This window comes from Lepidochelys olivacea (assembly GCF_965140295.1).
Source record: "Lepidochelys olivacea isolate rLepOli2 genome assembly, chromosome: 4".
NCBI classification, from domain to species: domain Eukaryota; kingdom Metazoa; phylum Chordata; order Testudines; family Cheloniidae; genus Lepidochelys; species Lepidochelys olivacea.
The window spans coordinates 15,871,986-15,887,142 of NC_140414.1; the positions used below are offsets into that span (position 1 = coordinate 15,871,986).

General features: G+C 46.9%; 1 protein-coding gene across 2 annotated transcripts in view; it reads right to left on the minus strand.

Moving 5' to 3' along the window:
- The window catches only part of GSR (glutathione-disulfide reductase), a 33,432-nt gene extending 19,157 nt beyond the window's left edge, over nt 1-14,275 (minus strand). Inside the window, exons 1-6 of one of the 2 annotated variants that reach the window (XM_084625318.1) lie at nt 14,089-14,275; nt 10,373-10,399; nt 8,940-9,028; nt 8,294-8,363; nt 4,454-4,601; nt 1,003-1,057 (exon numbers count right to left, since the gene is read on the minus strand). In XM_084625318.1, coding sequence (XP_084481444.1) covers nt 1,003-1,057; nt 4,454-4,601; nt 8,294-8,363; nt 8,940-9,028; nt 10,373-10,399; nt 14,089-14,247 — 548 coding nt within the window. In that variant the 5' untranslated portion in view covers nt 14,248-14,275. Of the gene's footprint in view, nt 1-1,002; nt 1,058-4,453; nt 4,602-8,293; nt 8,364-8,939; nt 9,029-10,372; nt 10,400-12,625; nt 12,728-14,088 lie in introns of those variants that run through there. The other variant, XM_084625319.1, reaches the window with a different exon arrangement.
- Nucleotides 14,276-15,157: the final 882 nt, after the last annotated feature.

Below are 15,157 nucleotides of genomic sequence, written 5' to 3' on the forward strand. Positions count from 1 at the left end.
CAGTCAAGGCGTCCTCAGACAAGCCACCAGGGACCCTGTACAAGATGGCTGGGCACAAGGCCACTCCAGTGGCTGAGGCTCAGTTGGCCTGCCATCCATTATTTTCTGCTCCAAATGGAGAATCTAAGAAAAGCTAAAGGAAAGGCACAGACAACACACAGAACAGGATGCCACACCCTGGATGGAGTCTCTACAGTTTCATATCTTTCCCTCGTTCATGGGAATGAACCCATCTCTCAGTCTTCCCATAATCCCAAGGGCACTGTCCATAGGCTTTAAATCATTGCAACCTCCTTCGTGAAGGAAGATTGTCAGCAGGTGGGTTCTGTTGTCACAACACACACTAGGAGGTAGTGGTACATGTACTCACTAGCCAGTATTTTAGTCATTGGGACTATCCTTCTGGGTGTGAAGGTTGCATGGGACTCCAATATGGCTTTAGCAGTAGCTGGAGAGAATGTGACAAAACAGTGCCAAATAAGTTACTCCTGCTTTATCAAGGGTTTAGACCAGTGTGAACTACCATCACTGACTACTAAAGCCTTGCAACCCATTATGACCTGACTACAAGTGACAGGTTTGGGTCAGAAAACCTCCTGCCCATGGGGTCAGCGCAGCAGTGGCTGGGTGCCCTGCTTCTGCCACTCACTGCGCTGGGGAGTGAGTGTGACAATGAGTTGCAATGCCTCTCCACAGCACATGAAAGACAAGAAACAAAGATTCAAAGAGTCCTGTGCTGCCCTAATGTAGTTATTAAAAATTTTTTTTAAAAATCCTGTATTTTAATAAACACAAAGCCGGAGGTCAGAATCACGACTGTCCTGGCCCTTTCTGATCAGGCAGTGTTTTATACCCATTTTGCACAGGAATAAATTACTGCACAATGGGGGGGCAGGGTACAACAAATGGAGTCCCACGTGTTTTGCTTTGAGGAGCATGCTGAAAGCAGCCTAAGATAGCTGATTTTGCTGGTCCTGAGAGTCTATTTTTTGGTTTGCTTACCTGGGCAATTCTTCAAGTTCAAAAAACCCATCACTGGTGATTCCCAAGCTGGCACCTGCAAAGTAAATTTCACACAAACCAGGACATGTTCTCTCCCAGTAACAAAACTCTGCTTTTCTTAGCATTTGTGCATTTCAACACAACGTTGTTTAGTTTAGATTACATTTCTTGCTATTAGCATTTATCAGCTTTACATACAAACTAATCCCAAGCATACAAACATTTGACTCGTTTTTAAAGCTCATTTCCCATCAACAGTGGAAAAGAAAGGGCACTCTTTACTTTGCAAAACTGAGTTTAGGATTGAAAGAAAGTATTATAAAAGCAGAGTTTGAAAAACTTCCCAAACACCTGCTTGCCCAAAGAGACTATATGCCTAAACCCACCACAAGAGTCATGTCCCTAAAGCTATTCAAATTTCATTTGCATTGATACATTTTCATTCTCCTCAATCAGTTTGATCACCCCACAAAAATCAGCTGAACTCCACTCATTCCTCCTCAAATCCAATCAATTCTGCTCTCTCTACCCCCTCAAAAACCCCAGTTCTGTTAACCCCAATCAATGCTGTCCCTCAAGAAGTGATTAACTCTGCTCCCTCGTCCCTGCAAGAGTCAGTCAGTACAGTCTTGTCTTCATAGGAAAAAGTGTATTTTAACATGTTAGCTCACACATTGACAGTCCTAGTGTAGTTGTAGTTTTAACAAGGCAAGTTGTAGTTTAACACTAACAGTCATTCTGTGCTAGCTGGTGGAGGTGAACACTAAGATTGTAATGGGTTACCTATCAGGCTTTAAACACACCTTTTTCCTAGGGCAGGCAGGGCCTAAGAGGCTGCTCTATTCCTTGCCAAAATAACCGAGGGTATGTCTACACTCCGAGCTGGGGATGTAATTCCCAGCGTGAGCTGACATACAAGCGCAAGCTTTGATCAAACTCACTCACTAAAAATAGAGTGTAGCCGCAGCAGTTTAAGTGTCAGGAGGAGCTAGTCACCCCAAGTACAGACCAGTCCAAGATGCTAAGCACATATTTGGGGTAGCTAGCTCCTCCCACTACTCATGCTACTGTGGCTACACTCTACTTTTAGCACACTAGCTCAACCAGAGGCTAGTGCAGCTATGTTTTTTCAAGCTGGAATTTACACGTCTAGCTCAAAGTGTAGACATACTCTTAGAGTTGCCACTGCTGATCTGCTCCCTGTCTTTCCTCCTCCTTGGGTAAAAGAAAGAGCAGTGCAAAAAGCTGTTTCACTGTCTTCAGTTCCCCTCCTTTCCACAGAGGGAGCCAGTAATTCCCCAGCTCCATTCACTCACGAAAAAATCTCTACTGCCTTCAGGCAAGTTGGAGAGTTTGATTTTTCAGGCTGTGGTTTTAAGTAACAAAACAGGGAAAGGTAGAGCAGGTACTAAAACCTGACTAATGACCTCTAATTTCTCTCCCCCCTTAAAAAACTAAACCAAAGCAACACATTAAGATTATAATGAAAGGGTTTCCAAATATTTTTGTTGAGGACATTCAGAAGGTCTGTAAGGTTTCAAAACTACTAAGATCAATACCAGTTTTGCGTCTTTAAAATATGTAAAGAAGGATTTTCTTTCTTTTTTTTCAAAACCTTAAAGTCAAAAATGTCATTCTGCTGGAGCTTCCTAGAATTCTCAGGGGAGGTATAAAGAGACCACTCACACCTTCAGTGAAGTGGGAAGGGCTTTGAATTTTTAACAAAGACTTCCCCCCCTCTCAATTGTTAGTCAGTGAAGTTAAATAAGTGTTAATAAAAAAAAGTTTCAAGCAGGCACTAGAAATCCCTTTGCTCAGCTTTCTACCTCTGGACTCTTGATACTAGCTCTTCAGTTACCATAGAACTATGTCAAGAGTGAAGCCTGCTTGGTGTATGTAGTCCCCTTACTGACACACAGATTGTTCAGAATCTCAGCTTTCATTATTAAGTAGTACATTTTTAGTCCTCATGGGTGCAAAAAATGTTTAAAATGTGAGCAAATGCAGTGAGCTCTGCCTGAGACTACAGGGAGCCTGAAACAAGGGCTGAGAGCTGTGAACTCTCCTGCCATCATTAATCTCATTTGAACATAAACGCTAAAGCCAGAGATGCACTTCACAGACAAAGGTAACTATTTTGTTGAGGGTCATTCTAACAGCTGAAACCGGAAATAGATTGGGAAAGAAGCTCTCAAAGTGGTGTGAATTAGGAGCTGCTGCCAGGAAGGAAATACCAAGGGAGGAACAGAGGACACCCCCTCAAAGTCAGGGTAAGAAAAGAAACAGACAGGAGGATGGGGAAGGGAGAAAACAAAGGGCAGAAACATCAAGAGTCCTCTCAAAAGGGAGCAGATTCTCCATGTAGTGATACTGAATGTGACCGTAAATAATAACTAAGAGTTTAATCACTACATAAAGGGCACACTCTACCTATGATCTTTGTGCAACTCTCTCATTGACCTCAGTGGGAGATCCATTGTGGATTAAAAGGAGTATGTGGTTATAAATTCAGACCCAGTCCATGGCCCATAATTCAAAATGTAATTTGGAACTCTCCACCAAATGGGACACCCCTGCCACAGAGCCTTCCAGCCTACTCAGGATCCAATTTTTCTAACAAGCAGGGCAAAAAACCCTTTAGCTTTCAGACCTTTCTGTATTATAAACAGGCAAAAGCGCTCCCTGTCACTCCGAGCACCCTTTGCAGGTATGTCCACCTTCAGCCTGCTAAGTCTGGAACAGTCTCTCTTATTTCCACAGTCATAACAAACCAGAATGCTTTCCATAAAAAATGCAAAGTGATAAAAGTCTCAGATAGCAAAGTTCAACGTCCATGTTGAATCGAATGTGACTTCTGTGCTGACCTACAATGTTGCATCAGTTCCTTCCTATTTTGTGGAAATCTCAGTAAAAGCAGAAGTGTTTAAAGGAGAACAAGCTGCGCAAGACCCTACATTTAGTGTCTGACATTCAGTGGCATGCATATTGGACTCATAATAAACAGATTAGCAGTTTTGAACAGGCAGATACAATTTGGCTTAAGGGAAAATTGGCAAACATGGCATCTGTCCAAGTTGCCTGTGGAGGAGCTGCAAGCACACCTTACAAACCTGAACTGATGAACCAGACATCCTGACCTGGAACCTCATCCAAAGCTCACTGAAGTCAGTGGGAATCTTTCCACTGACTCCAGAAGGCTTTGGATCAGATCTCTTTCTATGTAGGCCAGAATTCCATTCAGAAGAGGCAGGGAAACGTAGAATGCTGAGAACAAATGTACTTTCTAAGGTTACAATCTCTATAGACCACTGAGAGCCAGAGACACCAGAGTGTACTGGTGAGACACTATTTGCACTGGAAAAATAGGAAGTCCTGTTGTAACTCAAATGAAATCTCCTCCCACAGGAGTACTTACATGCCATGATGTTGATCACATTACTCAAAGACTTACCAGGGATTTCACTGTCATGGGGCACTGATGGTCGCCCACCTGTAGCTATCAGGATATGGGGAGCAGTGTATTTTTTACCACCGACTTCTACCGTAGGCTCAGGATCAGATGTAAAAGCTGCATGGCCATGAATGGTTTCTATGTGAGCCTACAAAAACAAATTTTAGATTGTACTGTCATTCTATAAATCACAAAACCAGATGCTAGAGAAAGAATGAACCTTTCCTAATTATCAAAGCAGAAGACAAAATTATTAGGGCAGAAAAGTAGTAAGACAACTCTCTGATTCAGCATTTCAACTTCTGAAAAGTGCTACCAATGGCCCACATTTTCAAAAATGATTAGTGATTTTGGGTGCCCACTCCAGAAAATGCTCAGAAACCACCCTCTAAAAAACAGGCCCCTTTACGATATCTCACGTGGGCACCTAAAATCATGAGTCAGTTTGAAAATGTAGGCCTATGCTCATCTAGTAATCTGAAATGTTTGTAAATATAATGGAAGCCTTCAACCTGCATCAGAAGCCACTGTATGTTCTGGAGAGCTAATGAAGATTAAACTCCAGCCAACTAAAACATGACTAAGCTGGTAAGAAACGGTTACTTACTGTAACTGTGGTTCTTTGAGATGTGATCCAGACAGGTATTCCACGTCAGGTATGCATGCACACCAGGTGCACCATAGCTGGAGAGTTTTGCCTAGCAGTACCAGTAGAGGGACAGTGCTCATGCCTTGTGGCCAAAACCCCTCCCCTGGCTAGATGAGGCAGTGCCACACCAACCCTCCCTCCCCACCCCCAAGTTCCTTTGCACTAACTCCCAGAGATTAGACTCTGATGCAAAGGGACGGAGGGTGGGTTGTGGAACACAGGTCTGCATCACATCTAAAAAAATAAATAATCAGTTACAGTAAATAACCGTTTTTTCTTCAAGTCGATGCAGCCCTGTATTCTACTTAGGTGACTCACAAGCAGCACTCACTGGAGATGGGGCTTGGAGTCTATTTAAACAAGGACTGCAGGACTGTCTTCCCAAAGCTTGCATCTTCTCTGGATGCTGCAGTAATGGCATAATGGTTCATACACGTACATATTGATGACTATCTGACAGCTCTGCAAATATCCATATTGAGAGGTCACTTAAGAACGCTATTGATGTAGCTTTCGCGCTCGTAGAATGAGCTCGCACACACAGACGGGGCCTACCCAAAACTGTTTCGTATTCTATCTTGATGCAGAAAGTTATCCACTTAAGAGACATCTGTGAGGAGACTGCCCGTCTCTTCACAGTCTGCATACAACACAAACAGATGCGGCAAAGCACAAAAAGGTTTAGATAAAAGGCTAGACATCATCTGATGTCTAACATGTGAAGATGCTGCCCCTGTGGAGATGAGCGCGGCTTAGGAACAAAAACACAGGCAAACATACCGCCTATTTAAACAAAACCAAGACACCACTTTAGACACAAATGTTGGGTGCGGTGGCGATGTCCCTTTTTCTTTGGGGAATTGCATGTCAGGAGGCTCTGCCTCAAAGACTGCAGTTCACACATTCCCCTTGCAGATATCATTGCCATGAAGAATGCAGGTTTTTGTCAGAGAGGAAAGAGGCAGGATGCCAGAGGATTGAATGAAGGTCTCAGCAGAACCGCTAAGACTGTGCTAAGGTCCTATAAGGGAACCAGATCCTTCACTGGCAGATGGAGACGAAGGATTTCTTTTAAGAATCTAGACATCAAGCACTGGAAAACACCCATCTTCCACGAATGGGTGGATGAAAGTCACTAGATACTCCCTCAATAAGCTAACTGGAAGGCCCAACAGCTGAAGATGCAGCAAACACTCCAAGATAGCCAGGATTAGCTGAACTCCACAGGCCAATGACCACACTGTCAAAGTGGAAAGGTTTTTCTAACTGGCCATCTTGGTAGATGGTCTTCTATACTGAGTAGGACCTGTCGAACAGCCGACAAACATCGGTCTTCCTCTTCATTTAACCACGAAGCAGCCAAGCAATGAGATATATGGAGCTGAGCGCAGGATGCAAATGTGATTCTGTGAGAGTAGGTCAGACTGGAGAGGAAAGCATATGGGAGACCAAATCAACAGTGCAAGAAGGTCAGAAAACCAACACTGCCTCGGACTTGACAATGCAATGAGGATGACGTTGGCCTGATCTGCTTTCAGCTCGAGGATGACCTGGGGAATGATCAGCGTCAGAGAAAAAGCATATAGGAGAGTTGACTGCCAGCTGATGTGGAAGGCATCAGTCAGGGAACCTGGACTGAGGCCCCCTCAAGTGCAGAATAGACTGCATTTCCTGTTGTCCCTTGTAGCAAACAGGTTGATCATTGGCATGCCCCAAGCAGCAAAGATGACTTGCAGAACATGGATTTCACCGACCACTTATGACTCAGGGAAAAATTCCTCCCAAGCCGGTCCGTGAGATGATTCTAGATCCCAGGCAACTGATTGGCTATCGGAGTGATATTCTCTTCAATGCAGAACTGCCATAGCCTGATCACCTCTTGGCAAAGCACCCTGGAGTGTGCTCACCCTTGTCTGTTCACATAATACACCAGAATGCTATTGTCGTAAGTATGTGAACCATTGAACCTTTGATGCAGTCGATGAAAACGTGACCATCCATGTAGGTGGCCCAAAGCTCCAGGACACTGTTATGCAGCGAAGCTTCCTGCTCCGACTGACCACAGACCTTGAACCTTCAGCAACCCCAGACGCTCTCCCCAACCTACCAGGGAGGCATTGGTGACAACAGTCCTGGTTGGTAAGGGTCGGGCAAAGGGAATGCCATGACATACATTCCCCTGATCCATCTACCAGAGCAAGAAGTCCAGGGTCAATGGAGGGAGGCAGACCAACCTGTCTAAGGGATGAAGGGCCAGATGGTAAACTGTTCTGGGCCACATTTGAAGAGGGTGCAGGCATTGAAGAGGGCAATTTGTACATTGAACCACCTGTGTGCATGTGGACATCTGGCCCAAATACCTCAGACACAAGAATTGTCATGGAAGGTTGAGACTGCAGCCTGAGACAAAAGTGTCTGGAAAAAGTCAGTCTACAAAACTACTCTTGAACTCAGACTCTAAGATCCCAGTGAATTCAATTTTCCAAGTAGAGACCAATGTTGACTTTCTGGTGTTTAGTATGAGACCCAGACAGTTGAGTAAGTGCAGTGTGATCCACACATGAGAAAGAACTTCTTCTCTGGACCTGCCCCTTAGTAGCCAGTCATCCGGAGGTATGCCATCACCACAACCACACATTTGGTAAACACCCAGGGAATGGAAGACAGACCAAAAGGAAGGGACATGTACTGAAAATGATGGTTAGCCATGACAAACCAGAGAAGTCTTCTGTGGCTTGGGGCAGAGCAGCACCGCCTCATACACCCAGGGAAGGGGCTGTGGCCACGAGGCATGAGCACACCCCTCTACGGATACTGCTAGGCAAAATTCTCTGGGTTCAGTGCACTTGGCATGCACAAACACCTAAGTAGAATACATGGCCGCATCTACTCGCAGTAGTGTGCACCACCACCTTACCCTGACTGAGGGAATAGGAGGAAAAAATGGCTCTCACTATTTAATAAAGTGGGAATCATTCTTAAAACCACAGAAATGTGCTTTGACACAGGAGAAGGGTTTTTATAACTTTTGGAAATGGAACCTGCACTGACCAAAGATAAAAAAAAAACAAGCCAAACTCTCTTGGAAACACTTCCATAGGTTCTGGGAAAATATGACAGTTTACAGGGGCATAGAAGAGGCTCTGTAATTTTACGATTTGTTACTCGTATATGAACCAAAATTTACAAACCTTGTTTAAGTTATTTTGATAGATCCCATTTAGGCGACTCACATAAGCATCACGCTTTTCTTTAATCACTCTGCAATAAAATGTAGTCACTGTCACTATATAAGCTTTTTTCTCGCTGCTAATAAGAATACACAGCAAAAAAAATGGAGGCTAGCTTTAAAATCCAACCTCATTAGATATGCAAACACAAAGGTCATCAGACAAAGTCAATGAAAACACTGCAGGGATATGGAAGGTGACAGGGAAGTGGGATTCAGGGGCATGGAGCACATGAAACAAACCACTATATAGCTGGTTATGTCTTTAATGACAAGAGATTTTCTTGAGCAAGGCCCAGAGCTTGCTGGCAGCTGACTTCCCATCCTGTATGACACTGGCAATGCTGGCTCAGGGGCCCAGGCATTCCACACTGGCTATGAGGGACATGGAACCAAACTGCAAGCAACTGAGTAAGCCTTGTTCCTCCCCCAGTGCACCTAGGGCATTAAGTGGACATGGTCACAGCAAGAGAACTGGTTATACATGGTAGCAGCAAGAGAACTGCTTATACATAAAGAAAATACAATATTTACATAAAATGTATTGTGCTTTAAAAGGATACACGTAAACAAGATTTTGCACCTGGAATACTGAATCTTAGACTTACCGCCAATTAAACTTCACATCAGGGGTTTCAAAGCCATAATCGGCATGATCATGGATGAATTCAAAGTGGACAGCTGTGTTCCACATCACCTGTCACAGAGGTAAAGAGAACAGTAATTCAACACAGCATGAATGAAAAAAGCATCAATTGTGTCTAGTAATTCAAGATGGATTAGGTGGAACAACTCAGTTCCATACATTACTATTTTAAATAGGCATTGTTTTATGAATAAGGGCAATGTTAGGCCTTAAAGACCCCAAAGCCATGCAGCAGGAAGCTCCTGGAGGCTTTGTGTGAGGCTGGCACAGTCTGCTCTGCAGGAGCAGGGCCACCACTGCACATGCACTTGCCCTGTTTAGGCCTACCTCTGCTTGCTGGTACAGAGGTGGGAGAGTTCCTAGGCCTAATCCTTCTCTTTGGGGAGACTTGCACTACTGTTTGAACAGCCTTGTGTTCACCTTGACTGTAAAGAGCCAATTGTGTCTGGCCTCTGTGCAGGGGCATGAGGGAAGGAGGCTCCTGGCACTATACTCCACCCTTTGTGCGCTCACATAGAGCTACACAATCTAATCCACAAAGATTTGGAGGGGATTGGGGAGAAGAAGTCTCATATCTAAGGCCCTACTTAATTTGTGATATTGTGGATCCTGCAATATTAGGCTTCCACTGCAATTTGGCGGTGGGAGCCCCCGCTCTCAGCCCTGGGCGGCCGACAGCGGGAGCCCCCGCTGCCAACCCTTTGCCAAATTACCGCAAGTAATGTCATTACTTTTCCACAATTTCCCATGGATTGTCCGCAACTCAGCTACTTGAATCTCGTGATTCAAGTAGAGCCTTACTCATATCTGTAGCACTTAGTTTATACACATAGTAGCGTATGGAAAAGTGGCCTTTTTTGATGTGTATCTCTTCATTTCTCATCAGACTTGAAATAGTACCATAGGAAAATAGTAGGTGCTCTATCTTGCATTTGCATGATCAGTTCATCCCAAAGGGCGCAAACTTAACTAAAAGCAGTGCATGTGTTTCTGAAGTCCAGAGCAATCTGTTCATATGCTTTTTGAAGCACTGCTCATGATGGCCTGTTTTGAATTAATCATTCACAAAACGCTTTTGTGAGACTAAGGAAAATACTAAAACAACAAAGTCTGCTCACAGATACCCTGGTGTAACCTGCATCCATGGGCCCAAGAGCACAATTTGTCCTTTGGATATTCATTTTACCTAGAAACAGTCTAACCAGCCTACTCAGCCTTAGGCAAAAAAGCAAAGTAAGGATTGTAGAGTGGAGTATTTTTGCAAGGGTCCCTAACTGTAGCTACACCCTATTAAGTTTATCTACTCTCCCAGCAACATCTGTGTTGTGAAGAATCGGATGCAGATACATTCATTTCAACACAAAGACAATATGAAAGAAGAAAAAAAAAATCTACCTTTTTTGGTACACATCCAACATTCACCTAAGAGAGAAGAATATTAAGTCTACATGTGACATTATGATCATAAAACAATACTTAGAAAATGGTAAGTCCACTAACTAAAGCTTCCCAAAATTGATGCCAATTCTGCACCTTTCTCCCACCCCCTACAATGCAGAAATTGTCAAAGTCATTTTGAGTTGGGCAAAGAGACATTAATGTTTGACACTTTAGTTTCTATAACCAAATTCAGAGGTTCCAATCCCACAAGGCTAACTCAGCCCTTCACCCTTCTAAGGTAGGTTAAAAACATGTACCGTGCCCATTTTAAAGCTGTTGCCTTTCAATGGATTCAGAACAGGATTTCCTGTCTGCTCAGCATGGACAGTAAAGATTGCATAGCACTTTTTAAAAAGGAATACAAACATAGCTCAGTGTCCTCAGCTAATACCTCCCCTCTCCCCACTACTGTGTAACTTTTGAGGGAGTGGCCATGTGTTCAGAGCACACAACTGGAAGCCAGCTTTGAGTTCTAATCTCAGCTATCATTAGCTTTTTCAATGAACCCCTTTTGTGGCTCAGTTTCTCCAACTGTTAAAAATGTAACTATGCTAATAGTGCTCTGATGTCTGTCAAATGACAGGGTCAGCTTCTATGGGTTCACAACCTTCTGACCTTGAAACAAATTCATATTGAACACAATGCCAGTGAACCCACAAACACGTCTTTGGGCTGATAAGCAGTTGTACCCAGAGCAATATACCGAGGTCCCAGTCTGAGAGCCTAAAACTGCAAGATCCCACCTTGAGACAAAGGCAAGATGCCAAACAACTGAGGGGGTGCGCTCAGAGACCAGAAAGGGGGCAGAGTTGCCTCAAACCAAGATACTTACCAAACAGACCTGTTTAAACCAATCACCGTGAAGCCAGTCCTTTCTTTTACTTTCAGATTTATGCAATACTAGTTTGTTCACTCCTCAAAGTAGTAGTATTTCCTGTTTTAACTAGCTGGCAAGTGACATAAAATTCACCCTGACCTTATTTTTAGGAGTGGCAGAGGTATAGGAAATACTAGGAGCTCACAGGAGATTAAATGAGGATTTTTCCTTCCAGTTAGTGGCCCTATTATACAAATTTATTCATACTTTTCATTAAAAGTTTTCTTCCTAAAGAGCTTCATCAAAACTTTACAGCCTTTTTCCTGTCAATAGGCAAGCTAGTACACCTACATTGCACAGATCCACTACCCTGGCTGTCTCAAGGAAAGGTACTTCAAAATACTTAAACACTTTTTCAGGAGACTCTGAAAATAGATGTCTATTAAAATGCCTGCAGTTGCACCAAAACACAGCTCTGAACTCTGCTATATTCCCTTCCTCTCTACTCTTTGCTTTTTCTAGCACAAGAAAATTTTGGTTTTTTTTAAGTGTACCATTTTATCCGAAAAACACAAATCCTCTATTTTATCTAGCTGTGAACCAGATCCTCAGCTGGTATACACTGACTACACCAATTACTTCAATGAACAATCTGACCCTGTAAGTCAGAAACAAACTGATACTAACTAGCATTGTTTTAATACCAACTTCTGGAGAAACCTGAATCTGGTAAATAGCTTTCACAACACATTGTAGCATCATCATCTTGTGTAAAAAGCTCTATATTCAGGCCTTGCTTCTGTTCTTAGAAAGATCAGCAAATCTCTCAACTGTATGCTGATTTTACAAGATACCCATCTTAAGTATCTCAGAGAGAGAAAAAAAATCAGAGCCTATTTTTTTCTTTAAAATCCTACATTGTCTAATTAACTGGGGCAGCAGAGCAGAGAACATTGCTCATTTGGAATTCTGTGCAAACTAAGCTGCTGGAAAGGCTTCTGTTGTGTTCTGAATACACATATATAACTTTAAAATTGGTTGTAAGATATTTGATGCAGCTAATGTCTCCTATGTGTGGAGAAGATAGCACAGCAGAACACTGATCCTACCTGAGGCCTCTACAGTCTTGGTCCCACAACAATAAATATTATTAAAAAAAACATCAGCACCACACACACACACAATGGGGGTGGGGAATTCCTGGTCTTTCCTGACTCTTGTCAGTTTGTTTTTTCTAAACACTCCCTCCTTCCTAAAAGAAATAAAGAGGGTAATAGGCAGCTGAATATGCAGCTGATTTGAAAAAAGTCTGACCTGGATGGGCCCCATCCCCTTATAGGCATGTAAGGAATAATGACTATTGTGAAAATTCAGTAATACAGAACACCCACAAAGCCGGTTGTCCTCATGAAGAAAGATGTGTGACCAATCTGAGTTGTGCAACACCTGACAACACTGCTTTGTCGATGTGCTGGCATTTTCTCCGTTTGTGACAGTCATTGCAGTTAAATAAAAGGATTCAAACAAAGAGCTCAGAGCCTAGCAGGTACCGGCACCACTAAACTGATGCCCACGGAGCAAGGCTGGCATTCTCCTGTCAATCACTGCACACAAACCAGACCTGTTCTTGGAAGCTCACCACCCTTCTAAAAGGCTAAACGAGTTCTGGAAAGAAAACCACAATTGGCCCAGAGATCTGCCCCAGGATTACTCATTAGAGCCCCAATCTGCAGCATGTCTTCACCCCCACCTGCCTAAGCCACATCCATCCACACACCTCAGACCCTCCAGCCACGTCCATACACACATATCCACGCCCCCAGCCATGTTCATCCATCTACACACACACCCCATCCCCAGCCACATCCATCCCCCATCCCCCGCACCCTCCAGCCACATCCATCCCCATTCACCCATCTACACACACACACCCCATCCCCATCCATCCACACACCCAGCCCCCCACCACACCCTCCCACCCTGCTCCCAGAGCCCCCCACGCCCCAACCTCCTCACCCCGCTCCCAGCCCCCCCAACCCTGCCCCATCCACGCACCCAGCCCCCTCACCACCCCCAACCCAAAGCCCCTCACCCCAGCCACATCCACCCATACACCCAGCCCCCTCAGCTCCCCCCCACCCCGCTCCCAGCCACATCCAGCCACATACCCAGCCCCCCACCACACCCTCCCACCCTGCTCCCAGAGCCCCCCATGCCCCAACCTCCTCACCCCGCTCCCAGCCCCCCCAACCCTGCCCCATCCACGCACCCAGCCCCCTCACCACCCCCAACCCAAAGCCCCTCACCCCAGCCACATCCACCCATACACCCAGCCCCCTCAGCTCCCCCCCACCCCGCTCCCAGCCACACACCCAGCCCCCCACCACACCCTCCCACCCTGCTCCCAGAGCCCCCCACGCCCCAACCTCCTCACCCCGCTCCCAGCCCCCCCAACCCTGCCCCATCCACGCACCCAGCCCCCTCACCACCCCCAACCCAAAGCCCCTCACCCCAGCCACATCCACCCACACACCCAGCCCCCCACCACACCCTCCCACCCTGCTCCCAGAGCCCCCCACGCCCCAACCTCCTCACCCCGCTCCCAGCCGCCCCAACCCTGCCCCATCCACGCACCCAGCCCCCTCACCACCCCCAACCCAAAGCCCCTCACCCCAGCCACATCCACCCACACACCCAGCCCCCCACCACACCCTCCCACCCTGCTCCCAGAGCCCCCCACGCCCCAACCTCCTCACCCCGCTCCCTGCCCCATCCACACACCCAGCTCCCTCACCTCCCCCTCCCACAACCCCCCCCCGCACTCGCCCCGCCCCGCCCCGCCCCCCACACTCACGCAGGTGCCCCCCAGGCGCTGATGCTCCACCACAGCCACGCGGGCCCCGAGCTCGGCCGCGCGCCGCGCGCTCGCCAGCCCGCCCGAGCCGCCCCCCAGCACCAGATAGTCGAAGGCGGCGGCCATGGCTCGAGGGGGCAGCGAGCGCAGCGCGCACATTGAGCTGGGGCGGGGGGGGGGAACTGCTGAGTCACGGTGACAGGGCGGGGACATGGGCTGGCAGGGGGCGGGGCTTGGGCGGGCTCCGTGCTCAGGGAGAGGAGGGGCGGGGCTCCGAGGGAAGGGGCGGGGCGGGCTCAGGTGGGGGCGGGGCTCCGGCGGAAGGGGGCTGGGAGCCGGGCTCAGGGCCATTGATCGCACCGGCGGGGGGAGGGGCGGGGTTTCAGCCCCACAGGCTCAGGCCCTGCTTCTAAAGAGTCTGTCAGAGCAACCCCCTTCTCGTGCCACAGCCCCCAGGCACCCTCCCTTTTAAGGGTAACTCACTTCGCCCCCGGGCCGCCTCCCCGCACGCCTGCTTCGCACCCTGGGCTCAGCTGGGGGGCGCCAGGCGAGCTCAGCGCCCGGCAGAGGCCTGTGCCCGCCCCAGGGACTTGTACAGCCCGGCACGGGTGTGGACGTGCAGAGATACCCCGGCAGCCATTTCAGGGGAGAGTAGGATGTACTAGTCAGCTGGAACACGGCAGGGGCAGGCCTTGGGTTTGCACAGAAAAATAAAGGTTAAAGCATAGTGCATGGCGGTCAAGCCGGAGCAGCTCACCCGCCAGGCTGTATTGAACTCCACTTTCAGGCTCTGGCTCTCTGACATTTTTTAAGCAGTCCCAGTGGAGCAGTACCCGCTTCTCACAGAAACCCACACGCCCCGCACCTTGAGCTAGGGGGTCCTGGCTCAGCTTCCCAGCTGAGAGGCAAGGAAATCCTCCTCCCACGGGGTCATTGGTTGGTAGGTGTCATTGTCAATGTTCTGGTGATGGAGGTTGTCCCTTGTCTTCTCACATTTTCCATTCATGTGGGTCAACCTCAGCTAGTCTTTTCAATGACCCATTCAGCCCGCTCAGACAACTAGGGGACA